The following is a 27,601-nucleotide window of genomic DNA, read 5'->3' as shown; positions in this document are numbered from 1 at the left end:
TTATTTGTATATTGTACTTTCCTTTATTCAAGAATTTATGTTATGCACGAAACACAGAACACATAGGTAATAAATAAATTATTGCCCTGAATCAGTCTCAATAAAATAATTTTGATATTTAAAAAAATTACAAATGTGTCAACAAGATGTTACGATTCAATTTACATTTTGGTTCTGTTAAGGTATTTCGTTCATACACAAAGACTATTTACGTCAACTTCTATAAGACTATGTTATTTTTTGTTTCACAACAACAACAACAACAACGATGGTTACTTTTTTAAAATATTGTTAACATACTAAGAATTAAAATTGTGTAACAGTACTACTTTATCTGGGGTTTAGTGTAATTATTTGTTACATATTCCCAACAATCATCTAAGCAAAGATTCAGTTAGACACCACAAGGGATTTACTTTCACTATGGAAACTTTATTCATATTTTCATTTTTGAAAATGTGAAGAAAATACTTCTGTGACGCTAACTGAACAACAGAAATTAATTTACTTCTACGCATGTCCAGTCACATTGTTTGTTCTCGAGCCCACATTAAGCGAATATAGGCACTTATTAGTTTTAAACAAGTTCCCACATTCGCATAGCTAAACTATTTGTAGAATTTTAAATATAAATTAAATTCATATATAAATTTATTTGTATCTACAAACTTTTAGTCTAAAGTGAAGAGTAAAAATTGCTCCCATCAAATACAGTACAGCTTTAATTCGATTTCGGAAATAGCACCAAAATCAACATCTTCATACGATGTTCTGATCACTTTATTCACCACCTCCAAATGGGTCCTGTTCAGCCCAAGACTATGATTAACTCAGGATCCAAGATGCATAACGAAAATGTCTTTACTTCGATTTTGAAATAGTATCCAATATCTACCTAAATACGACATGCAGGCGCCGAATCGGAATTTCTCATTCATATAAACAATGAATTGAAAGATAACAATTACCGGATGAATGGAAGTACAGGCTGTTTAATAACGAACCAAATTTTTTACTGTCTTGGCACCTTAAAAACTGTTAATTTCTCATTTACTCACAAATTCCATTTTTTACACTTAAAAAAAAAATCTAGCATCCATCAATTTTCAGAACTCTTGATAATACATTAAAAGTTGCAAATGCGAAGTTCGGTGAAATAGAAAAATGAATTTGTTAATATATTCTCGTTACAAGAATATATTCTCGTACTAATGAACACACAACCCAAGTTACATGTATGTGTCAAAATCGTGAACTCGTTGAGGATTAAGTAACTTAAACCTCAATTTTCGTTGCAGACCACATGATCTATTTGGATTTACACCGTAAAGAGTTAGGTTTCGATCGCATGCAATTCCTCAAGAACTGTGACATACGTAATTTATTAGTAGATGCTACAACTTCCGTTTTTACTGTACATACATTACTCAGATAATATTACAATTTATATTTTGGTTTAAGGCAATAATGCAAATTATATATATAAAAAAATAGAAACACGATATAATATATATATATATATATATATATATATATATATATATATATATATATATATATATATATATACTTGACCTGTGTAAAAACTTCTAACAAAAAAAAAATCATATAATGTGGCAACGTCCGATATAAAACTTTAATTCCAAATGTAGTAGACGACACCTCGCGGCTGAGTCATTTTTGGAAGCAATGCAAAATTTACAGCATTTTATGACAACCTCAATGTCACTTAACTGGTAAGACAAATACATCAATTACTGACCTATCAAGTCACTCCGGTATTATCATTCTAAAGGCACCATTGTATTGTGTACTACTAGGTAACTTTTTTTTTCTTTCTTTCTTAACTCTATGACAAGATGATTTCAGAAAATCAAGGGAATTTCTAATGAGAAACTAGACGATGTTGAGCACACAGAATCAAAATTATAAATACACAAAATAATCTGACATTATTTTTCAATTTCATATAAATTCTGAGCAATCCTAAGTCGAAACAACAAGCATTCGTCTACTGAATTTTTAACATTAAAGCACAATAAGTAATAAAACACCAGTTTAATTATTTAGAATTACAAATATTTATATATATATGTATGTTATACGACAACTGTACTTTTGTGATAAATTGATACAACGACGTAATCATTTGTGGCTTGCGAAAACTGAAACCACCAAGGCAACTAGTCCGTTTATACAGAATAATTAATCAACAATTGCTTGGAAAAATTAAGGCCTTCCAGGTGCCAGAAAAATTGCACTAAAGTTTCAGGTACAAATTGACAAAGTAAAAATGTCATTCTGCAGGAATCCATCTGAACAATATGGGAAAACTATTTCTGTATAAAAAGTCGTACAACAATAAAAATCAAGAACAGTACTGAAAAAAAATCCGTTATTCATAAAAAAAAAATCACTACATTCGAGTAATTACATCTTCACAACAAGTCAATAGAAATAATCTGATATTCTGTCATAAACAACTATAAACAAATTTAGTATATTCTTTTTTCTTCTTTTTGGTAGTTCTAACAAACAACAATTTTTCGAATACAAAAAAATACATATTTTTTTGTTTTTTTTTTCTGTTACATAAATTATCATAATTTTGAGTCTTTTTCTTTCTTCAGCTTATTATCCAAATCAGCCAACTGCCTCAAAAATCCATCATTTGGTCGAATATCTCTATGCTCACGAACTAACTTCAGTGCTTCACGTGCTGAGAGTCCTTTTTTAATCATGAGATATGCAAGGACACATGTACTCGAGCGGGACATTCCCATCAAACAGTTAACGAATACCTTACCTGAAACAAGAATAATCTTGAAAATTTTCAATATATACGTATACATATAAAGTAGATACATAAAAATTACTCATGTAATAAAATTTTTAAAAAACAATAATGAAAAGAAAAATTTACGTAATCCTTCCTATTCCCAATAAAGGAAGGAGTAGGGTTGCCAGATGTTCCGGTTTTCGCTCTTTAGATTGAAAGAATTCAACCTGCAACCTTTTTCCTCTGAGAAGGAAAAGAACCAAAAGTTTTAAGAACCTCTTTGAAAATTCGCTAAGTGAACCATATCTTTGTGTTGTACACAGCCAGATGTGTGTGTTCAACAGACAAATACTTGCGTGTAAAATAGAAAAATCAGATATTAATATAATAAAATTTGTAATTTTAGAGGACACTCTCACATTGATAAACCAAAGGAAAGAAGAAGGAATTCTACCCCAAAAAGTGAAATCTTTGGCTTATTGACTTTAACAGCTTCAGACATTTAAACATTTTATGTTCAAGTGGAAGAGTTGGGGGCACGGTGGCTCAGTGATAAAGAGTGGGTCCCTAGTTCGATCCCAGCTCTCGCCAAGTGGGCTTTGCGGTGGATAAACACCGTGTTCGTAGGTTTTCTCGGGGTTCTCCCGTTTTGTCCCACTTTCTTCATTCCACCATTTCATTCATTTCTCATCACCACCGTCACCTTTAGCCTAGCCGGCATAACTATGGGACGTAAAACTCAGAGATCTCATTTCATTTTCAGTGGAAAAGTTCTATGAAACAAGTTCTTATTTAAAGATGGAGATAACGCCACTCAGGGACTTCTCTATCTTAAAGTGGATGCTACTAGCTTCCACATCAGCGTGGATTGAAGCACAAGAAATGGGTAAGTTTCTACAAAATAAGAGTCAATCAATTGACGATTCAATATTGTTTAATCAGTTCTCATATTTAAAACAACAAATAGAAGCAAAACTTGTGAATGAGAAGGACATTTGGTGTAGTAAATCATGTCAGGAGAAGTGGACCTATTTTTATCGACAGTTCGAGTGTTTGGAGTAGTACTCGGAATTACTATGACTGTGTGAATTTATCTTCAGTGTTCTTGGGCATAATGCTAACGTGGAAAGCGTATTCTCTCTTACGAATGTGGAATGGACAGAGGAGAAACCGTGTTCTTGTGAATGGGTATTTTGAGCTTTAGCTCGCTATATTACTTTCGCAAATTAATCTAAGAGTCTGAAAGATCTTTTACGTGTTTATACATTTGATGTGAAGAATTTGATTCATTTTTCGAACAATTCACTGCTAATACTGTAAGAATAATATAGATTACCTGAGTGCCTGTCGCATTTAGATATGTAGTCTTACATCTAAGTTTCATTTGAAATGTCACCTCAACAATTACAGAACTGAGTTGTCTTTAATATACTTTCCCATGTGCGGATAAATATTTCTGAAGATGCTGTGCACGCATTTAATAATTTTGGATTTATATTTTTACTTTATCTGAAAAATTTTCAGTAATTTTCAGGTTAAAATTCCGTAAGAACTTACTGTAGCAAAATAAGTGTCAGTTAAATACAAAAAGATATGTCTTGTTTAATTTCAATACTGGATTTTTTTCTGCCAAACTTTTGGAGAACCTGAGTAAGTCTTTTATGATTTACTTTTTGTTTATCGCTCTGAATTTAGCGTAAATGTATTTTTTCTTTCTAAATGCTAAATTTGTATTTCTTATAGAGTAGTTTTTCTGACTCAGGTTATGACGCAACAAAGAAAAAAGTATATCTTCAATCATAAATGGGAGGGTGTGTCGTAATTGGCGCAATATTTAGGACCTGTTGAACACAACAAATCGGAATTCGGAATAAGGGACACCAGGCAGATTTTCTTATGTTACCTTTTCACATTCTTTATACATCCTTTGTAGGGCTTCATTTGTGTTAACTGTGCAGAGAATGAACTGCAATATTGTGAATAGTAACCTGGAAAAGACAGGTAATTAATTGATTCTGACCAAATGAGTAAGAAACCTGACCTTATATATAGCCTGAGATTGGTGTCCCGGTTTTTCGTTTACGAAATCTGGCAACCCTAGGAAGGAGTATCATATATACAGAGTGGACCATTTATCCTAGTAAGGCTATGAGATGTGGACGTACAACTTAGTGAGGAATCCAATTCGGGCATTCCATGCGGAAGGTACAATTACTTATTTACATACCCACAAGAAACCTCATAGTTGTTGTGTCGCACATTTCTTATACTGAGAAATGCATTTATTTTCTTACTCATGACTGAGTTCAATCTAAAAAATCTGGTAAATCTTACATCCTGGAACAAAAACACACATACACGAGACAAGATGGAACAGAACTTTTGTGACGAGATACCGTACGAAACAGAACTCTTTTAGTAGAAACAAATATACTTTTCGAGACAAGACAGTTTCAAATCTATTCTCATGGGCAACACTACAAACGCACATCATGTCGAAAATACAAACTAGGTTCGATAAACGAACATAAAGGGATTATGTAAAAACATACTTGATAAATATGAATCGTTCACAACCCCAAGTTTTAACGCTAAACGAAAGCTAGAAGAACTTGCATAGGACTTTAGACTCTTGTATAGTCTGAACGTTTGAACATATATATGATATATGAGAAACAGACTAGGTGAAGTGTCAAACTAGGGAACAATGCACCATAGGACACCATCGTTCGAAGGGCGACCCTACTTTCTACAGACCTGGAGTTACTGTTCTTTTACACCCCTTCAGAGAGCATTTAACTTTCTCTTAGATCAATGCTAAAGTTCAAACAGCTATCTAATAGATACGAAGATCCTTCGAAGTGTTTTAAAAAATTGACTATACGTTTGTGTGTGTTTCTTTCAAATATTTGTGAGTGGAACTTGAATTGATAATCTTACTTTTATGAATTTTTGAAACAAAGTTGAAGTAAGCGAAATGAATAACTACTTCACTAAATAAATAAATAAGAATTCATTTTTCATAATAGTTTAAAGTGATGTATATTTTGTATTTTAAAAATATATTTAAGTTATAATTTATGACATTTGAATGAAATTGAAGTATATGTTACAGTAATTATTTACATAATTTCCTGCTGTAGATAGAACAATGCAATATAGTGTACAACACTGGATTATTAAAATATTGGTGTGGTAGTGTACGTTAAAATATTTTATTTCTATTTATTTACTTGCATTAATACGAAAGGGAGCATCTATCTTTTATTGGTGAGGGGGGAAAAGAAAGAGAGTAAAAAGAAAACTGGCCTCTCAAACCCACATGTGTAAGTCATTCATTACAATTTAAAGGCAAAAATATGGCAATGTCTTTGGACGCACGTTAAGTTCCAATGCCACTAGTAAGAGGAGATAATTGTTCGCTCAGTCTTGCAAACCACACATTGTGGGCATCATGATGTTACCCGCAGTATACCATCACTAACGGTATACTGATACACAAACAGCACGAAGTACCCAGTTTGAGCCCACAGAAACGTAGATTTACCTGGAAGGAGTTACGAAGGTTGCATCTGAGACGTGTTCGGTTTCCCTGAGATGCTGAAAAGTTGCCAGTTACCTGTATAATTACTGCGGGCAGGAAGACATTTTTACAGGAACAGGACACACTATTCACAAGATTATCCAACAACAGTTGTTCTAGAGCGTCTCACTTCTACACCACCACAAAATGTCACGCATTGAGAATCTTCGGGGGGGAGGGGGGGAGCTCAGTTCCGAAATGTGCTGCTGACCGAAAACATACTATGCATTCGATGGGATTTAAATCAGGAGAACGGGCTGGCCACGATATCTGTATGATTTCTGTATGAAGGTAGTAATCGACCAAAGTTTCTCAATATGGACGTGGATTATGATTCTTTAAACAGGAGTCAGGTCCAAGCGCAACCCTGAAAGGCGCACACGCTAGTGCGAAGATGATGTCACGATAAGTGTATAACGTTACGTTATATATTGCCTACAGTTCATATATATTTTTTAGTAATTACGTAAATTAAGGATAGTTTGAAGAAATATACACCAATTTAATATGCACAAAATCTCTATACTTGACAATAATAAAGTATTTTACTGCACCATCAAAATTATGCATCTAACAACTATGGCGATACTCACAATTATATTATATAAACATTTCCTGGACAAAGGCTAACATACAGCGTACAACAATGTACAAACAACAGCATACATAAGGCTAACAACGTACAAACAATACTATCCTGATCAATTTACAAGTATTACTTACATTATTTTCTTCTATTTTTATAAAAAATGCTTGCGCACAGCTGCTCTAATTACAAACGAAATAAACAATATACAAGTTATCGTTGTAAGTGTGAGATATAAAAGTTCCCCTTTGAGCATAAATAAGGTGTACAACTTCCGAATATGAACACATCTCACCGTCCATGACACCGCCTCCCCCTCTAATGGTCCCGTTCTTAAAAGTTAGATCGGCTGTACCGGATTTAAGACTCCTTACATATTAGAATACGGTTAGTCACTTTGTAAACTACACTTGGACTAAGTCTTCATGCATAAACAAATGTTGATGTAACCGATTACACACTGCATGCCTAGAAAGACAGTGGCAGTGGGAAACTAGTGTGTCGGCTATCACCAGCCGTTGTCATCTGCCGCACAGAGCTAAATATTGGTCCTCTTGGGTAGTTGTTGCTCTTGGACGTTTAATATTGAACCGATGTAGCACATTTCTGTCTTTGTGGGAGATTTAGCTTCTCCGATATATACATTTGTGTTTGGTCTCTCTCCAGTGGCTCAATGACTAGCTCCCTGGAAGTTATCCAAATAAATTCGATGCGTCATTTTTCACTGCTAACCCCCACACAAACACAGACATTATCACAACCACCTTAATAACCACCAAAAACTCTGAGCAGCCACGGCATGTTAGTTTTCGGTATTCTATGTTCTGGTGATTAAAGTGCATCATCAGCCATCAGTAGCAAGTGTACCAAGCTGTTAACGAGGTACAGATAGTAATTTTGCTGTTACTAGTGTTTCGTATTGACTCTCTCTGACTCTCTGCTTTATTCATATTATATATATATTAATCTAGTTCTAAGTAGTTCTCAGGCGGGAAACTTCCAAAACTTTTAGAACAAAGAAACGGGATTTTTTGAAAGCTAAAATTAAGGAACTTGAAGATAATAGTAAAAATAAAAATATTCGGGACATGTATAAGGGGATCAGCGAATTTAAGAAAGGCTATCAACCTCGTGCTTATATATTAAAGAAATCTGACGGGACAGTTCTCACTGATACGGATAGCCTCTTAAATAGATGGAAAGATTTCTTTGACGATTTGCTGAACACGCAGCCAAAAACTAATGTGCGTAGAGAAAAGGAGATACACACCGCAGAACTGTATATTCCAGAACCCAATCGAATAGAAGTGGAAGCCGCTATAAAGAAATTAAAGAAACACAAATCTCCGGGTGTAGATGAAATTCCGGCTGAGTTAATTTTAGCTGGAGGCGAAAAATTGTGGAACAAGATACACAAACTCATTCTCCTTATCTGGAACAAGGAAGAATTGCCACAAGAGTGGAAAGAGTCAATCATTGTTCCAATTCACAAGAAAGGCGACAAAACTGACTGTAATAATTATCGAGGCATTTCTCTTCTGTCAACATCCTATAAAATCCTTTCAAATATTCTGTTAGCAAGATTGACCCCATACGCAGATGAAATTATTGGAGATTATCAGTGCGGATTTAGACGAAATCGATCAACTATCCACCAAATATTTACCATTCGCCAAATACTCGAAAAGAAGTGGGAATACAATACCCCGGTACATCAACTATTTATTGATTTTAGAAAGGCTTACGACTCGGTTAGGAGAGAAACATTATACAACGTTCTTACAGAGCTTGGAATACCGAGAAAGCTAATTAGATTAATTAAGATATGTTTAAGTGAATCCCAAAGTAAAGTCCGGGTAGGAAAATTTTTGTCCACGAGCTTCCACGTCGAAAATGGCCTGAAACAAGGAGATGCGTTGTCGCCATTATTATTTAACTTTGTGCTGGAATACGCCATAAGGAAAATCAAAGATAGCAACCAGGGCCTAGAGTTGAATGGCATTCACCAGGTTATGGCATATGCTGATGATGTAAATTTAATAGGGGATGATAGGAGAACAGTAGAAATAAATGCAGAGATATTATTAAACGCTTACAGGGACATGGGTTTAGAAGTAAATGCAGAGAAAACTAAATACATGGAAGTGCGTCGGGATCGTAATACGGCAAATTGTGGGGGCGTTAAAATATTAAATAATACTTTTGATAAAGTGGATACTTTCAAATATTTAGGATCAATATTAACAGACGAAAATCATATTCACGAAGAAATTAAATGTCGACTAAAAGCAGGGAATTCGTGTTACTATTCGGTTCAAAATCTCTTGTCGTCGCGAATTCTGTCGAGGAATTTGAAGCTTAAAATATATAAAACGATAATCATGCCTGTTGTTCTGTATGGTTGCGAAACATGGTCGCTTACTCTGAGGGAAGAACATAGACTGAAAGTATTTGAGAACAGGATTTTGAGAAGAATATTCGGACCTAAGAGGAACGAGAATGGGGAATGGCGAAAGCTTCATAGCGAGGAACTACATAGTTTATACGGTTTACCCAACATTGTTAGGGTCATCAAGTCTAGGAGGCTTAGGTGGGCAGGTCATGTAGCTAGAATGGAAGAAAGTAGAAACGCTTTCAAAGTCTTGACTGGTAGACCCATAGGAAAACGACCATTAGGAAGACCTAGGCGCAGATGGGAGGATAATATTAAGATGGATCTCGCAGAGATAGGAATACAAAGTAGAAACTGGATCCAATTAGCTAAGGATAGAAGTCAGTGGAGAGCTTTTGTGAACGCGGCACTGAACCTCCGGGTTCCATAGGGCATAGAGTTAGTTAGTTAGTTAGTTCTAAGTAGTTCTAATACTATAGTTTCAAATTTCTGATTCAAATGCTTTGTCATTTATCAATTAACATGATTTAGTTATATAAGTCACACAAATTTTGAGAATTTCAACAACGATTAAGTTTTCAGAAAAAATATATACGTTATATGCATTTATCTTGCAATGAATATTTGAAAAGAGAAAGGATTCCAACCTGACTAGATGTCTTTTTTAAACCTTAAAAACACGGTAGCAACGTATACATTCATCACAAGTTTGGTGAAGATCAGTAAGTTCTATATATCGCATATGATATACACTACCGAACTGATTCTTTTAAAAATAAAGGAAGAAATAGATATTAAACTAAACAAGAATTACTACCGGTACTTAATATTACAACTAAAATATTAACTTTGGTTGAAGCTATGCGCCCAACTGGGGATCGAATTCGAGACCAGAGGTCGAGGTTTGTAGAAAATTATTTCAGACTGAAGGCAATATTTTTAGTCTTTTTGTAGCCTCTCTTGTAAGTCTACGTATCAAAGCACCAAGTAACGTATCAAAGCACCAAGCAATATTTAACACTTTTTAAAAAACATAATTGTACAATGAACAACGAAAATGCTTCTTCACTCCTATATTTTCTTTTGCCGAAAACATTGAAACGATTCGACAAAGTTGAAATCGAACTTATTCACTGAAACACTTTATTTCTATGTCAAGGAAACGGAATTAAAATTGACGCTATAGCTTCAAACCCACTGAGGAAGAAAACTGTAGGAGGCGGGTTTGCATTTTAGTCGGCCACTAGATATCAGTTTGATTATGAAGAACGTAAAATGAGTCAACGAATTCGAATAGATTGAAGTTAATATGCTTACCACCACTTTGAACTCCACTATCTATAAAATCTGCTGCAGTATTGAAGTGCTCAGAAATATTAGTTAATGGCAAATCCAACAGTTGCAATCCTAGGTACTTGATTCCAACGTCTTTGTAAAAACTTTCATCCGTGTCCACCATTCCAAATCGTTTTCCCTCAGCAGAATTTAGAACATGGGTAACACCAATTCTCTTCAGGTATTCTTTGTTTTTTGCGGCTCCTCTGTAAAAGATTTCAAGTAAATAGGCATATAATGAAGTAAGAATGTTTTAATTTCACACAGCTGAACTATTGTAGAATATTTATTAGTATTTGTAGAATATTTATCATTGAATTCTATACCACAACTCTTCTTCTTCTACTAAACTTTATGTGAGCATATGCCGGTACTATTAGTCTACTGTAAATTTAACTTCTCTCCTTAACTTCGATTCAAAAAAGGATTTCATTTTGTTTTAATTCTTAAATAAACTCTCTTCGAACAAAATACAAAGGCCGATCCTTTCTATCCAAACTAATTGAAGTTGTGCATATCTAAGAGATTTGACAAGAATGGGAGTAAAAATATGTCTACCAAAGTAAGAAATTAAAATAATCTTTAAAAATATTTTTTCCGCTATTAAGCCGCAATTACATTTATCTTTTTCATCTTCTTTCGCGACTCCCTGTAAGAGTCCCCACCACAAGGTTGAGAAACCCTGGGTTAGAGTTGTAAGAAAGAGTAGATGTTACAACACAGTTTACAATACTTCTATCTGTATCTGGGTTGCTTTCTACAGGGAGTCCATAAAGTCCTGCAGAAAAGTAAAACTCTGTAACTTGGAAACAGTTACGTTTAAGTGTATAAATTTTTGTGGTTGGAAGAAGGGAAATTTAAAGTTTTGTTCTGGCCACAATGCTCGATGACGTTTGCGCTGGTAATCACGTGACTTAAGATGACGTCTATTTTTAAAAAAAAGGCACAATGTGTTTTGCGGTTTGTGGAATTACAATCTTGCGTTTCAGTGCCGAGAAAGTTCCAAACAACGTATGGGAAAACACCCCCAGCAGAAACAAGTATCAAGAGGTGGTACGAGAAGTTCAAAGAAACCGGAAGTGTGTTAGATTTACCACGCAGTGGAAGGCCAGGAACGAGTGACGATGCGATTCACACGTTGCAGGACAGCGTAGCCAGGAGTCCAATGAAGTCGCTTAAACGTAGGTCATTGGAACTGGGAATACCGAAGTCAACGTTACACAAGATCGTACGCAAGAATTTGAAGGTCCGGTCCTATAAGTTAAAATTTGTGCACGAGCTGACAGAGGAATACTGTGACATGAGAATGTAATTCTGTAAGTCAATGCTTACCCGCTTACAAGAAGATGGTGACTTTCTGTCTCAATTTCTGTTTTCAGATGAAGCCACATTTCATGTGTCGGGAAAAGTAAACAGACACAACTGTTGAATTTGTGTGTGTGTGTGTGTGTGTGAAAAATCCACGTGAATTCGAGGAGCACAAGTGGGGTAGTCCCAAAGTCAATGTGTGGTGTGATGTTTCAATGGACCACATTATCGGCCCTTTTTTCTTCGAGGAAGAGACGGTAAATGGTAACAATTATCTGAACATGCTACAGACATTCCTTTTGACAGAACTTACTAGGTTAGGCATCCTTAATGAGGTCCACATGCAACAGGATGGGGCAACGCCGCACTATGAACTTCAAGTTCGACAGTTTCTTAACGAAGAATTTAAGAGGAGATGGATTGGCCAAAGAGGACCCACACCTTGGCCTGCAAGATCACCAGATTTGTCGCCTTGTGATTACTGGCTATGGGGACACGTGAAGACCAAGGTGTATGCGCAGAGGCCAGCTAATCAGCACGATCTCAAGAACAAAATAACTGATGTGATTTTGAACATTCCAGACGAGCACCGCCAACACGCAATTCCTGGTTTCCCAAAAAGACTGCAAGAGTGTTTGAACGTGAATGGTGCACAATTGGAGGTTTGGCGATGAACCTTAACTAGCTGAAACAAAACTTTGAACCTTTTTGTAAGTACATCAGAAAGTATTTGTTAATACATTACGTAGTTTCCACGTTATAGAGTTTTACTTTCTTGCAGGACTTTATGGACTCCCTGTATAACAAAAGTCTTCTTTCCGGATAGTATCTGGTAACTCTAGGCAACTTGTATTTCACTACAGCAATCGCCCCACTCCATCTTTCTTACTTCCTTTAATATGTACTACGTGCCATTCTTCGACATGGTAAGCCCACGTTTTAATTATCAGTACTATAACTGTATTCGACATCGGAAAGCACTGTTAAATTTTCTTCTTACTATGGAAGGGGAGATTTTAGGTTGCATTATTCATCATGGACATTCACCACATTTGACACAAATAAACTGAAGTCCGATCTATCTATACAATCGATGATATCATTAACTTCGTGCTAGGTGACGCTATTATTCCTTGTAAAAATTGTCACTAACATCGGAAACAATCTCTGTAAAATGTTTGAGGGAACATTGCCATGCACCATAATAAAACGAGAGGGATTTTTGGCATTCTTTCTTGTTAGAGATATATAATGCGCAAATTTGCTGTGATGCGATATCTCCCAGATCACATTAAAAATCATGTACACAAGGTCGTTTGGTTCACATTGGACCGAATTAAGAACGTCCCTATCATCTGGGGAATGGCGCTAGGACAATGCGTCTGCTGTCGTGAGTAGTAATGTGTCTGAAGTTGTAGGTGATGAATATCATCAAGAAAGACATGTCATGGCCTTTTTACCACAGTCGTTTTTCCTACATATACATACTAAAACGGTGTCGGGAAATTCACCCTCCGGGTGAGTACGGCTCAAGCTACTGTGGCGCGTTACACAAACCAAGAAACCATGACGAAACAATTGCCCATCAAAAGCTCCAGGAAGAGGGCTCGAAGGAAAATGACACCCGTAGAAATGCAAGGAATTGGCGTGGCAGAAAAATCCACCGACAGAATGTACGATGGGCCAGTGATTCAATTTGGTAACTTCCAGCTGTGAATATAGCCATTCGTAAGCCGCCCTTGCTAACGTTAATCCGTAAATCCTGAATAAACCCTGCGCAATTGCAGAACGAGATACGAACAGCAGAAAAGTGTATGAAAATGATCTGGCAGGATTCAAATGACAATCGTCACAATAGATGAAGCTTAGCTATACTTTACTGCTGACAGTCATATTTGGGCGCTGATATACTTTGATAGAAATGCCAAAGGCCGATGAAACCTTATTTGCCGCTGCCAGAAAGCTTTCGGCATTAGTTTATGGTTGTTACTCTATTTATTTATTTATTTATAATAGGTTTCAGATACAGCACTACGCCATTTTACATTGAAACATTTGAACATTTTGATAACATAACAACTGAATAACAATTTGAGCTCAAGATGGTAACAGCACAACAGCAACATTACAAAAATAGCTTATTTATAGGTGATCTGAAAGTAATACTCATTTGAGAAAACGTCTAAAGTTTCTGGTAACTGACTATATGTATTGACAATTCGGTTTAGAAGGGACCTTTGGACAATATTAACTCTTGCCGCTCGAGTGTAAAAGAGATTACTAGACCGTGTTGTTTTAGCGGGTACGCGAAAATTAATCTGACTTAATAACTGTTCACATGATATACGAACATTTACATTTTTTTGCAAAAATATTAGGTCAGAAATTTTGTTTCTCACTAGCGGAGGTTTGATATTGAGGGATTTTAAAACGTCATTTTTTGGAAGTGTCCGGAGGTGAGGTATTCGGTAGGATACAATGGTTAAAAAGAAATTAATTACAGAATTTATTTTTTTTAAAAAATGAGTAGGGCAGGTCATAGACCAGATAGGAGAACAGTATTCAATAGTGGAAGCAACATATGACTTATAAGCTTAAGGAATTAGGATTTTTTATATCAAGCGATGAAGCGATAAAGGAGTCCTAGTTCTCTCATAGCAGTACAAGATTTTGTGCTTATATGATCCGCGAAAGTAAGCTTACTGTCAATGACAATACCAAGATCTCTGAACGAGGTGACAGGATTTATGTTCTTTTGACCGCGTAAGAGAAGCACATTTTTCGATGTTTAAGCTAAGTTTCCAAGAGTTACACCAGTTGAGACGAGTTGAAGCATCATGTTGAAGAGCAAGAGCATCGTACTCAGATTGAACTTGTCTGTAGAGTTTGCAATCAGCGAATAGAAGAACATTGGTAGAGCTGTTTGTGAACAAAGAAGGCAGATCGTCCATGTATAATAGAAATAGAAGTGGACCCAGAACACTGTCTTGAGGAACTCCAGAAGTTACGGAAATAAACTCAGAAAAGTAACCTGAAACTGAAACTCGTTGTGTCCTATTACTGAGATAAGTTTCCAGAAGACTAAGTAATTTGCCATGTATATTGAATCTACAATTGAGTTTGTATACAAGAAGATGGTGTGAAAGAGAATCGAAAGCCTTAGCAGGTCCAAATACAAAATGTCGAGTTGAGAATTTTCTGACATGCTGTCCACAGCATCGGACAGAACAACACATAAATTAGTAAGACAAGATTTTCCCGGCAAACAGCCTTCTTGTGAGGAGTTTATAAATGGAGCAACAAATTGAAAGATCCTGTTTTTGATTATCTTTTCACAAACCAATGAGAGAGGTAATATTAAAGAAATAGGTCGATAGGAGGACACATCATTTTATTTTTACCAGACTTATGAATAGGGGTGATATTAGCTTTGTTCCAACATGTGGGAAAGACATTTTCTGCAAAAACGCGATTTAGTAATCCTAAAGGGGTTGAGAAAGCGAACTGGCAACAATGCGTAGGAAGCAAGTGTAGATATTATCCAGCCCTAAGGCACGCTGCTGTGGCAATGTCAAAAGAAGAGAAAGTAGGTGTGGTACTGATAGAAGATAAAGACTCAGAACAAACAAGCTGAAGAGGGTAGGGGAAGAAAGGAGGTGGGAGAGGATGACGTAAAGCTACTAGCAAAATATTCATTAAATACCTTTCCCTGTCTTTTTCATTTACACATGCATTTTTGTGGGTCAGTTCTGTCGGAATACGAGAACTATTTCTTCGATTGTTTATTAGGGCCCAGAAACGCTTAGGGTTATTACTTTTATTGACTGTGATGTATTCAATGTATTCCTCATACTTTCTTTTAATAAGATATTTACTGTGTCTTCTAAGATCTGTAAAGTTTTTATGAGTATATTCACTGGGAAAATCCTTCCATAGCTTCCATGCACATTTTTTGTTGCGAAGTATGCACTTTAGTTCCTCATCAAACCACGGGAGGAACTCTGACGAATGTCTTTTACGGAAAGTCACAAAATCTTTAACCACAGCCTGTATGATGTCAGTAAATAAGTCAGCTGATCGTCAACTGAGCCTGAGGCAAGTAAGCACAGCATGGAAGAAAATGAAGAACTTGGCGTATTTCGCTCCAAAGGGGCTATTTTCACTGAGGTAAAAGAAGACACGGATTTTTGCCGTTGATACATTTTGTGTTTGACATGAGGAAAAAAAAAAAAAAAAACTAAGGGAGTCCTGATCAGATGGGAAAAAGTTTAACTTAAGAACCACAACCGTTGATTTGTGGGTTGACACAATATAGTCCAGATTACTATCGCCTCTAGTGGATGCGTATTATGCTGTGCTAAGTCCAGACCATATATAAAATTGTCCAAAAACCAAGAGTCATTATTACAGTTTTTAGAGTGTGGGGCATCATATGTGGAGAAAAGCCAGTCAATGGAGAAACTGAAGTCTCCTAGAAGATTTGCATTGCAGTCTGCTACGGCGGCAGAGTCACGACATGCTTCCAGTATGTAAAGGGAGAGTTTTTGTGTGGTCGATAAAAGCAGCCTATGAGTTGTTTTGGACCATTCGGAATGTTTATTTCAACTCATAAGATTTCACAGTCCTTACTGTACAAGACTTTACGTTCTTTACTTTTTAGTTTAAAGTTTACACATATTACACCACCACCACGTGAACCCCTGTCCCGTCTGTATATAGTAAAGTTATCGGAGAATACACTTCAGAATCAAGCACATCATCAGTCATCCAAGTTTTAGAAAAAACTAAACAGTCATATTCTAAAAGTTCACAGTCACTTAGTTTGTTTTTAATGGAACGAACGTTTTGATAATAGACAAAAAGGGTATGGTCCTCACTGGGTCCCGGATTGAGGTGAATATCGCCACTGAGCAGAACGATCAGCAGTAGGCGATGCAATCTATTGATAGATTTCTTACCTGAAACTGTCTGCCCGGAAGAAGAAGGTGAGGATACGCAACGTTGATTAAAACATGAGCGAATACAGATACTTCCAGGAATCCATTACAACATTTATCTTTCAGATTGACATCTTACAATTGTACACTGCGGACGCCAACCAGGTAAGCATCTATCATACAGACAACTCTTTGAGTCATAAACCAAAACATCTCTGCGTTTTGAAGAGGAAATGAAAAGAGAATTAGTACTTCGAGCCACTGCATTTCAATACATTCCTTTGAAGAGCCCAGATGCCAGTACAATGAATTTCTGCAGATTTAAGATACCGAAAAGACCTTTTAATTCGGCGTCTGCACCCTCGCTGGTTTTTGGAAAGCTTGTAGGGAAGAGTAGGACCGAATTCCCTTGCTCGCAATTGGCCGGAGTTTGCTCCAATGGAAACTTCGATATTGTGTGATATTCTATCTGCTGGGGGTCCAACAGAGCACCATCAGTCGTGGCGGTAAGGTTTCTCGTAAGCTGAGTACCATACAAAATAGATCCGATATAAACCAAACCTTCTGTATTACGCTTGGCATACATGTTCTTTCCCTTATATGCAGAAGATCCCGAAATCCCAAGTAGTATTTTTTTGAAAATACTATTGTAAGTGAGTAAAACCAGTTATTTTTACGCGTCATTCTTATAACTTAGGATAACAGTCAGTTAGTCCCACCACTATTTCGCAAAAATAGCTACTATTTCGTTCTTAAAACTCAGTGGGAAACGAATCGGTACTATTCAGGGTATTTGTGACATAATGATCATTGCGAAATGAGCCAAAGGTTAAGATGGCCAGTCTGACCCGAATAAAACTTATTCAAAAGTAAAGCCACTGTGATAAAAGGGAAAACTCAGAAGGCTTACAAATGGATGGGTTAAGTATGACGTACTTCTGCCACTGGCTACATTGTCTACTACTTCCGGTATAATTTTGTTCTGCCGGGGGGAGGGGGTGGTTGTTACAACAAAGATACCACACATGGAAGCCACAATGATCACCGTTATGTTTAGCAAGAACCCCATAAAAGCATCATATGTATATAGAGTGAAATCTTCTATTTTACTTATACCAGAATTCACAACATTACTTGACCCATTCGTTCAATATGAGAAATTAATCTATATTAAAAAAAAAAAAAAAATAAAAATAAAATAAAATAAAAAAAAAACTAAAACATGTAATAATATGTATTTTCAGTCAGCAACTTACATGTCTCCAATGTACACATTGGGATACACTTCATCACAATCCATCCCCGCCATAAATCGATCGTGTCCATCTGAGCCATCCTCATACCCTGGGAGTGGTCTAGGGCTAGTCTTTGTTGTGTAGATAATATTCAGAAGCTCTTTCACTGTAGTCTCCTCTACAATTGCCGATGTCATATTTTCTTGCTTCTGTATCTCAGGAAAAAATAAATAAATAAATTAGCAATGATGGAATATTTCACCCAATAAGGATTATCAACAAAAGGATACTGAAATGATTATCTTCTTTAGAATTTTACATTTATTTTAAGTAAAAATATATGTGACTTGAACCGGAGATTAATGTAGATCCAAGTCACATATGCTTCCACTAACGATGCTCGGCTATTGAACTAGCAGCGAACTAGACAAACCATCCGCTAGCAACATGGAGAAGCAATCAACACAGTGGATATTTTATGTACACACGATCACTACCTTTTATATGTAAATTTGCATTTGTGTAACAACTGTTGTTCACTTTGTTTGAACACATTCAGAAAATTGTATATTTTAATATCGAAAAGGCAAAGTATGTTTCAATTGGTAACGTAGAAACGCCCACGTGAGAAGTTTACAATACAATAAATTACTCTGTAATATATGACAGGAGAGGGGGAACCAAATTTTCCACTCTAAACTCCAGCCTACCCAGCCCAGGTGTTAATCCGTGCCTGAATAGACCATAGTCATATATATGTCCTTCAACAATATGAAAATGAAGACATCAAACGTAATACTTTCATTTACCTTCAGCTTATATTTTCCTTTCCAGGAAGAAACTAATGGAACATGTGTTCTTCGAGCACAATATACAGCGGAAAATCGTTACCCGAATATATCTGTATTGGTTACACTATGTTCTTTCCCTTACAGGAAACGACTTTTCATTTCCAATATGTGTTATCTATTCCATTTGTAATTTACAAAAGACTGCACATGAAATAATACAAATATTTCTTTACCCCTTTAATGCTGAACGCGTCTTTAGACGCGCTCCGAAGAATACGCTAGATTGGGAACGGATTCACAGACTCGTCTAATTAAAAGACTTGTCCATCCTCGGAAAGTGCATTTAGGGACGAAATCAATTGAATCTATGCTCGTGATAATTCTGTCATTTCTACAAGAAAAAAGAAAAAAATAAGTAAGATCTCTATTAAAGGGTTAATCGTAGTGGATGATGCTTTTGTAACATAAAATCAGTCTCCATTAGTGGCAAAATCTGTTTGACACTGTCACACCACAACAATGGATTTTGTGCGCTCGTGGTATGTATTTTTCTACCACGATCAAATACAGTCTCTTGTTTGTGAGCTACAACAACAGCAACAACAACAAAACCTTACGGGGAGAAATTTAGATTTTTCATAAAGAATAAAAGCTCCACCGTATGAAAAGCATTTTTGAACATGGTTGTCACTTTTTTTTTTAAATTCATTTTTATGCAAATACACATCGTAAGGTGAAAGAGTTTTCAAATATTCCTTTCGAATATTTCTCTCAACCGTGAATTTCAGCTGGCACCTAATTCTAATTACTAATAGTTTACGGCAGCTTTTCCTAACCGGGGGTCCGCGGACCCCCAGGGATCCGCAAGCCAATATGAGAAAGGCACACACAGTGGTGAGAAATACACCGTTTTAAGTTAAATGATCGAATTAATAATAATGTCAATTTGGGTGAGAAGTGATATTCGACCTACAAGAAGTTGCCTATATACTAGGGATGGCCAGATCCGGATACTTTTGGATCCGGATCCGAGATTTCGGATCTTGGATTCGAACCTCCGTGTCAGAAAATTCGGGTGTTCCGAATCAGCAAAATTTTCGAAATTATTGACAAAGTGATTTTCATTCCTATGCTTAAAATAAGATTTTAAGACACTTTTGGTATCTGATCGTGTGACAGCCTTGCGTTCTCTTCATTCTGTTGATATTTGGTTTTCGTGCCTTAATATGTCACAATTACTCCAAATTTGATTGAGTAAAACTGTCGACTTAGGTGAGAGCAATCTCATTGTCAGATTCGATTCTAGTGGAAATACTTGACCGAAAAAGTAGTAAATCTTTTTTAAAGCGGTCATCCTGATGGAAATTTGTCCTTTGTTTTCTGTAACACTAGTCAAATGCTGGGATGAAACCTTAGTCCCAAGCCCAAGCTTCTTCATTAGACTCAGGTTGCTTACTTTTCTAATTCTTTCTGAGTTATTGTAGTCACTGAATGAGGCCATTTCCTAGTCGTGATGGGCTAGGCCATTGCTAATAGAACAGCCCATAAAATTTAGATCAAATCAAATTAAGGAGCAACTTCCTTTTCTTGCTCTTGATAAGCTTTTTTTCTTTCTTTAAAAATACGTTTCTCTGTGACCGTATCACTCCAGTTAGAATTCAGAATTGTAGTAGAGATGAAGTTCTAAATGTGGCAATTAATGTATCAAAATCAATGTATTAATGTACTGTATGTGTATACAAAATACCATATGGAGCCTCGAGCAGTAACACGTATCTTTGTAATTAGTAATCCACTACTATTAACTCTGCATAGGTTGTATAAGGAGCTATATCATTCATGTAAACACATAGGCGGATGCAGGGGGAGGGCGAAAAGTCGTTCGCCCCTACCCAGCGCCACCATTAACAGCGTACTTTAGTAGTAATTTGTGGCAATTTCAGATCATCTAAGTAATTTTTCACTGCTAGCATCCCCAACCGCCCCCTAAGAATCCATCCGCCCCCTCTAGGAGTCCGTTCTGGATTCGCCCCTGCTCAAACATAATATACAACTCATTCAAGAATACATTTTGGTAGCTTTTTAAAATTTTTATCTTAAAGGATTGTCATTTCTCGTGGCTACTTATGCAATTTTGTCCACAGGTATACATGCAATTTCCAGTCATTACGCAAATACATTTATATACTTAATAGACCTCGGCTAGTTGGAGGCTTCGCCACTAGACCCCCAGTTGCAATAAAGCAAGCTGAGTATCGCGGGAGAGATTGCGCAACATTTCGTAGGATATACGATCAAGCCCTGGAGCAGTATTGGCCGATTCACGAAGAGCAGAATCGAACTCGACAAGGGTGAAAGAAGCATTGTAATCCTCGGTATCGGCACTAACGAAGTTTAACGGGTTCCGCTCTAACCAGGCCCTAATAGGAACGAACGCTGGAGGATAGTGTCCAGACTCAGATGCAAAATACTGGCCCAAAATGGCAGATATCTCTGAAGGGTCAGTCTCTAATACACCATTGACAGATAAAACAGGGACATCAACAGAAGAATTAGTTCCAGTTAGAGAGCGGACCCGAGAGCGGAGTACGCCGAAGACCAACATTGTTTGGGTGGAAACGTCGACGTTCTGGGTTGCTACAGATTTCCGAGAACTCGCTGCAACAGTCGCGAATGGGATAGAAAGCAAGGAAGGAAGGCTGTCGTTCAAACGACGCTCCGCATCTGCAGCAGAAATCTTCTCAACAACCATAAGTTCTCGGATACGCTTCTCACGTTGAAAGGTTGGACAATCCCTAGACCACGCAGAATGCTCATCCTTCCAGTTTACAAGAAGAGCTGGGTCGCTTTACAAGGATTCGCACCATGACTAGCCTGGCCACAACTGGCACAAAGAACAGCAATCGCATTGCACGAGGTGCTGGTGTGCCCAAAATGTTGACATTTATAGCAGCGCAAGAGACTAGGTATATAGAGCCAAACTTTCAAACGATAGAAACCAGCCTTGATGAACTCCTGAAGTGCTGGCAAACTAAAAGTAAGAATCAGTGACTGGGTAGCGACGAGTTCACCTGACTTCTTACTTTTGACGCGAGCTACGTCTATAACGTGTTGGTCCGCTAACTCAGATTTAATCTCCTCCTCAGTGGCACTGAGGAGATCCCGACACGATATCACCCTTCGGGAAACGTTCAGTAGACGATGGGGTACTACTGACACGTTCACTGGTCCAATAGTAGTTAACTTCATGAGCTTCGCTGTTTGCTTCTCGTCGATTGTTTCCACCAATAAGGTGCCATTCTGCAATTTCTTGATATCTTTAACCTGTGCGGTGTTAAAAACTTTATTAATAACAAAAGGGCACAAGCCCTTTAGAGCACTCGGACGGTTATCTTTAGCATCGGCACCATCATTTTCTTTACCTTTAATTACAAGATATCGGACCACAGGTGTAGCGATACTTGCTTTTCCACATTCTCTACAATAGGAGGGTCAATCTCACTCTCGCTAAGTTTGGGCTTTTTACTAAAGGGCGAGCCCGGACCCGTTTTAAGTGTTTTTGTACCCATAAAAAAGTAATTATTTTAAAAATAAGGAAAGAAAATGGGATGTGAAGGTCACATCGGGCGTTAACGAGGAGAACTAACGCTACCCTCTGGTAATCCTCTTGGCACGCCCGCACCGTAGGATCAGCGTGGGGCCAACACGGTCAAGGGGAATAGGGGTGCAAGAAAACCATTCCCGTTGACAAAAACGCATGGCCCCGGAAAAGGAAGAAGCAAAACTAAACAAAGAACCTGGAAAAACGAAAAGACAGACCCCACCAGCTCAGAAGAAAACAAAATAAAAGGCGCGGTTTTGTTTGGATTTTTACAATTTTTTGCACGTTTTTTGGGTTGGGGTTTTGGGCCTCGTAGTTTAATATTTTTTTCGTTTCTCGTTTTTTTTAAAGACTGAGCACACTGGAAGCACACAAGAGAAGGCCGGGTGGGTGCACGTCCTCCCCAAAATGGGGGAAGACGTCCACTAGACCTTCCTCTTCCTGACTCCCACCAACCACTCGCGAGTCCGGTACCGGTATTCGCGATTGAGAGGGCATGCAGTAAAGTGCATATGAGGGGCGATTTATAAATGTGTAATGAAGTCGACCTCCCAGCTCCACCCCCTCCCCGACGATCACGGTCCGCTACATGGAGGGGTTCAAAACCATGTTATCCACGAAAGAAAATGAAGAAATTACACGCAGCTCTAGACAACACTACAACTGTAAGTTGGCATTCCAGTTTCCCATGCTTAAAACGTTGAGAACTATCAAGGCTGTGGTGATTTGTGCCAGAAATTTGAATCTTCATGTACCATTGCTGAAAGGATTCAGATTCTGTTATTAGTTCCAAAATCATGACTATTACAAAAACTGTTGAAACATTTCAAACAAGCAAGTGTCTCGTTCGTAAAACCCATCAGAAAAGAGCATGGCATTTCAACCAAACCTGGTTCTTAAAATAAAAATTAAAAAAAAAAAAAAATTAAAAAAAAAACAAAAAAAAAAAAAAAACATAGTATTCCTGCAAACACCGCTAAATTAGTCACGAAATTTTACAACAGTGATGAAGTAGAAGTGTTCCAATTTCTTTGCATTTTGTCAAACTATAGGCAATGTCATTTTGTGTGTGTGTGTGTGTGTGTCGACGGAAGATGTTGAAAACGTTCGTCGAATGCTACAAAAGAGATTAAAAAAAAAAAATCAAATTGCACGAGAGACGTGAAAATCATTATAAACTCATCAGCCAGTCAAAACTTGACGTCAGTCGTTTATCTTCTTCAGGCAATATTCACTGTAAATACTCGAGCAGAATCATGCCTACTAAACATCAACCTTTCATGTAAACAATGCATTTAGAGTATTTAGAAGAGAAATGGTGGATTGGAGAAATAATTGAGAAAAAACAGGAACACCGTGACTGTAAGGTGAACTTTCTTCAGTCCCATGGACACAAAAAAATGTTTTTTCTGGCCAAAAGCACCCAACACATGCTGGATTTCATATGAAAACTGCATCATTAATATTGGTACCGTATAGCCAGTAGTTCAACTGGTACTAGCAAAAATTTCAGCACTTCTGAAGAATTTCAAGCTACTGAGAAGATTTTTATTGAAATCGGTGATACGAGATATTAGGTTCAATATTTCAAATTGCTTACAATTAACCAAACACGTAAGTGTGATTTGTGTATTACATAGTATCTAACGTGACGATAGTTCACTATTATTTAATTTTGTTTTTTGAATCAGTCAAAAGTCAGTAGCCTATATAGGTTGTACAATAGGAACACAATCTTTTAAAATAACTTTGTAAATTAAGACATATTACTAGAAAATTAAAGATGGTTTTCCTTGAACATACCAAAAAACACCATCTTAATTCTTTTATATGATAAAGAGGAATACCAGAGTAACTTATTTTGAAAATTTGAGGTTGATGTTTAGTAGGCAGGCCTTTTTAAGAAATAATCGCCAAATTTTAACACTATTTTTTCCTCTTTGATGGTGAAATTCATACGGTTAACTACACTTGGGCAGTTCATTGCTACATTTTTTTAAATGTTAGAAATCCTCAGATTGTTTTAGTGAAAATCATTTTCAGACAGCTTCAATATAACCAGAGATCTAGGGATTTCAATATTTGAAATAGAGGGTGGAGTTAGGCCCTTTTTGCATAAAACCTCCAATTTTTGAGTGGCTCCTACAGCCGCATGTACGTTAAATTTTTACTTTTCACCAACGAATTAAAAACGAGTAAAGGTGTGTTGAAGTAAGCTATGGTAGGTTAGTTTAGTTCTTTACTTTCTGGGCCCCTTCTGTAACACAAACCTTAACGAATTTTTGAATTCAGTAGATGAACCAGTTGAGAATACTCTAAGAGCATTGTCAGAACGAACTTAAAAAGAATGGAGAGATGGAACGGGAAGGATAACTGATTATTCCTACATGTAAAAGTAAATCCTTTTATCCACACTTCCTTCTGTTTCTCGCAAAATATGACTTACAGTTCCCGAGAAAAGGCTCCTCAAATCTCCCGAAATTCCAACTCTTTTGGCCAATATCTGGAGAACTGTGGCCACCGGTTACTATTTGGTACCAAAATGTTCATCATCCTCTTAGGTATTGGTCAACACCAAAATATGATCTCCCTATGACCTATTGTTACCGACATATCGCTCCTTAAATCTCCGGAAATCGGAACTATTTTTTGGCCAATATGTCGGGAACGGTAAGTCATAGGGAGATGATGATGGTGTTGACAAATATGTAACAGTATGGTAAACATTTTGGTACCAATATTCACTGATGACCATTGGCCAAACTAGTGACCACCGGTTACTATTTGATACCAAAATGTTCACTATCATTTTAGGTATTGATCAGCACTAACATCATCTCTGTATGACTTATGGTTCCAGAGATATGGATCCGGAAATCGGCCATTTTTTTGGCCAATATCTCGGGAATGGTAACAGTGACGCGAAAAATTCCAGATAGTTTTTTTTCAGATAGACCACTTTCTCAGATAGTTTTTGATGCTTTATCGAATGGAGGGCTCAAAATTGAAAAAATCGTAAATAACAGACACACACACAGACATAGAGAATTCAGTAACGAACTTTTTAAGTTCGTTGAAAATCTGACTTTCTGAAAAGTGAAATACAATTTACCACATGAAGAATCAATTTCGGAAACTGTTCTCTCCCTTTCATTACCGCGTTACATACTAAATCACCTACCTATACAAATACTTCTACTACAGTGATTGTCATGAACCCCACCGATATCCTTATAACCGATAACCTCGGGTTAACTGCTGGGCTGATATTTAGTATCTCCTCCAATTTTGCTAATATAACATTTACAGTGTGTCACTTACTTTACAAAATATAGCTGAGCTAGGGACAGCTAGCGAAGGGAGTTAGAAACCCCCAGGGCCCTTGTACTTCTACCCTTATCAGAATTTAGATAAAAACAAGGTACTTGGTTCTGGAACCATCAAACGAGTTGGGGGAGATACTAAATGCCATCCAAGTGCTCTACTGCCGAAGCAATTTTTGGAAATTTACCGGGAGAATTGGAGAATTTACTCTGATACGAGGGGAAAAGTGAGTGAAAATCAGGTGCGGGGAACAGTTGAAGTTAAGAAAGTGGTTGCTGCAGGCTGCTTACGATGTTGTAAACAGTATGGTAAGGGAGATGGAAGGGACTATTTGGTGGAGAGGTACACATGTTATGATTTAGAGACGGGAATGGTAGTGTGGAAATAACACCTACGTGTCAAGATTATGACATACCGTGTGTGAATTTTATAGAACTATACAAAAATAATAAGCGTCATTTGTTGAAATTGAGTGAAAGACACGGTGTACTGTTTACAACTGGAGCGTTACTAGTATGAAACCAGCCAAAATCAGTTTCCACTACCCTCGCTTAAGCACCTGCTCCCTTTGGACACACCCGTGCGCTATGCTTCGCCCTGCTCTGACTCGGTTGCCTAGCATTAGTGCTTCCTGTGGTCACCTAGCACAGGTTGGTTTGTTTTTTGCAATGTAGTTTGTGTCTTACTTCCGGACGCCATTATTTATACAAATAGTAATTTTCTATTATAAAAGTTTACAGGTCTCTGTTTTGAACGTAACTGTCTTGTAACTGAACCTAACCTAGCATAGCCTAATATAACGCAACCAAACGAAACGTAATGTATTCTAACCAAATGTAGTATATTTTGGAACTTATTTTCGTGTACCCCAGCGACATAGCACAAGTGGCAAAACCCCTATTAGGCAAATTTTGGTGATTTGCCATTACAAACGAAATTAAAAAAATAAAAAAAAAGTATAAAAGGAATAAAGATCTACACTGCACTAATGTCCTATGAACTGGGAACTATAGGATCGGCTACAACGTAGTTCCATAATGAGAAGCTGATATCTCTTTGGGAAAGCGTAAAAAAATTGTTGTTAATTATTTCTAACATCCGGAACTAAGCAGCATCCTGAACACGCAAAACACTACTAAATCACATCTACTACTACCAGCGTACAAATTATTCCCATTGGTACAATATACCGGATACATATTCGGTGGTGTTTCATTAAACAACAGTGTTTCGAAATAACACATTATTATTGTTTATTTCTATTTTACACTGTACACTTTTACATGGAAAACAAAATTCTGGTTTATGGGAATAATTTGCATCGTATCTCCCGGTGAGAAAAAGCGTCTACCTACACAAGAAAATCAAGCCGAACTAAATCATAATTTATCATCTCGATTTCCTACTTACAGTAAAATTAAACAAAGGAACGATCTGCTCTTTCATCGAAGAAGGAATAAATGCTAATAAAATAGCTAAAATAATCGTTAAAATAAACCATACAATCGGCATTTTGAACCTATAGACCATTTTAGGTCTAGCCACGAATATTACTGTATTTATGTACCTGGTTTTAACCTGCTTTATACTCATATAGTAGCCTTAGCCCCTGCAAGGTACCTGGTAGCTAATTTAAACACACAATTATAAAACCGCATACACAACAGTAGCAACACATGGCAACACAGAACCTGAATGTATTATTTCTCTATTTTGAGACAAACCCAGTG

At 36.9% G+C, this 27,601-nt stretch overlaps 1 protein-coding gene across 3 annotated transcripts; it reads right to left on the bottom strand.

Moving 5' to 3' along the window:
* LOC145687965 (dual specificity protein phosphatase 3-like) lies at positions 1–27,601 on the bottom strand. Of its 3 annotated transcripts, none has more exons than XM_081761590.1 (4): positions 27,492–27,601; positions 18,177–18,364; positions 10,658–10,881; positions 1–2,806 (listed from the first exon to the last, which is right to left on the bottom strand). In XM_081761590.1, the coding sequence occupies exons 2-4, from the start codon at positions 18,350–18,352 to the stop codon at positions 2,601–2,603; spliced, it is 606 nt and encodes a 201-aa protein (XP_081617716.1). In that variant the 5' UTR covers positions 18,353–18,364; positions 27,492–27,601; the 3' UTR covers positions 1–2,600. The 3 variants fall into 3 exon arrangements, with proteins under 3 accessions (XP_081617716.1, XP_081617706.1, XP_081617701.1); XM_081761580.1 differs by having other exon boundaries at positions 27,439–27,595; XM_081761575.1 differs by lacking the exon at positions 27,492–27,601 and adding an exon at positions 27,282–27,398.

This window comes from Thermobia domestica, chromosome 1 (assembly GCF_964235325.1).
Source record: "Thermobia domestica chromosome 1, izTheDome1.hap1.1, whole genome shotgun sequence".
NCBI lineage: Eukaryota > Metazoa > Arthropoda > Insecta > Zygentoma > Lepismatidae > Thermobia > Thermobia domestica.
Note: the sequence above shows the minus strand (reverse complement) of the source record. Positions and strands in the feature narration are given on the sequence as shown.

Coding starts and splice junctions, on each gene's coding strand:
- LOC145687965 (XM_081761575.1), bottom strand. CDS start 27,383: ATGCCGATTGTATGGTTTATTTTAACGATTATTTTAGCTATTTTATTA. Junction 18,365..27,281: donor TTCCTTTGTTTAATTTTACT/GTAAGTAGGAAA, acceptor CCTGAGATACAG/AAGCAAGAAAATATGACATC. Junction 10,882..18,176: donor AATGTGTACATTGGAGACAT/GTAAGTTGCTGA, acceptor AATCTTTTACAG/AGGAGCCGCAAAAAACAAAG.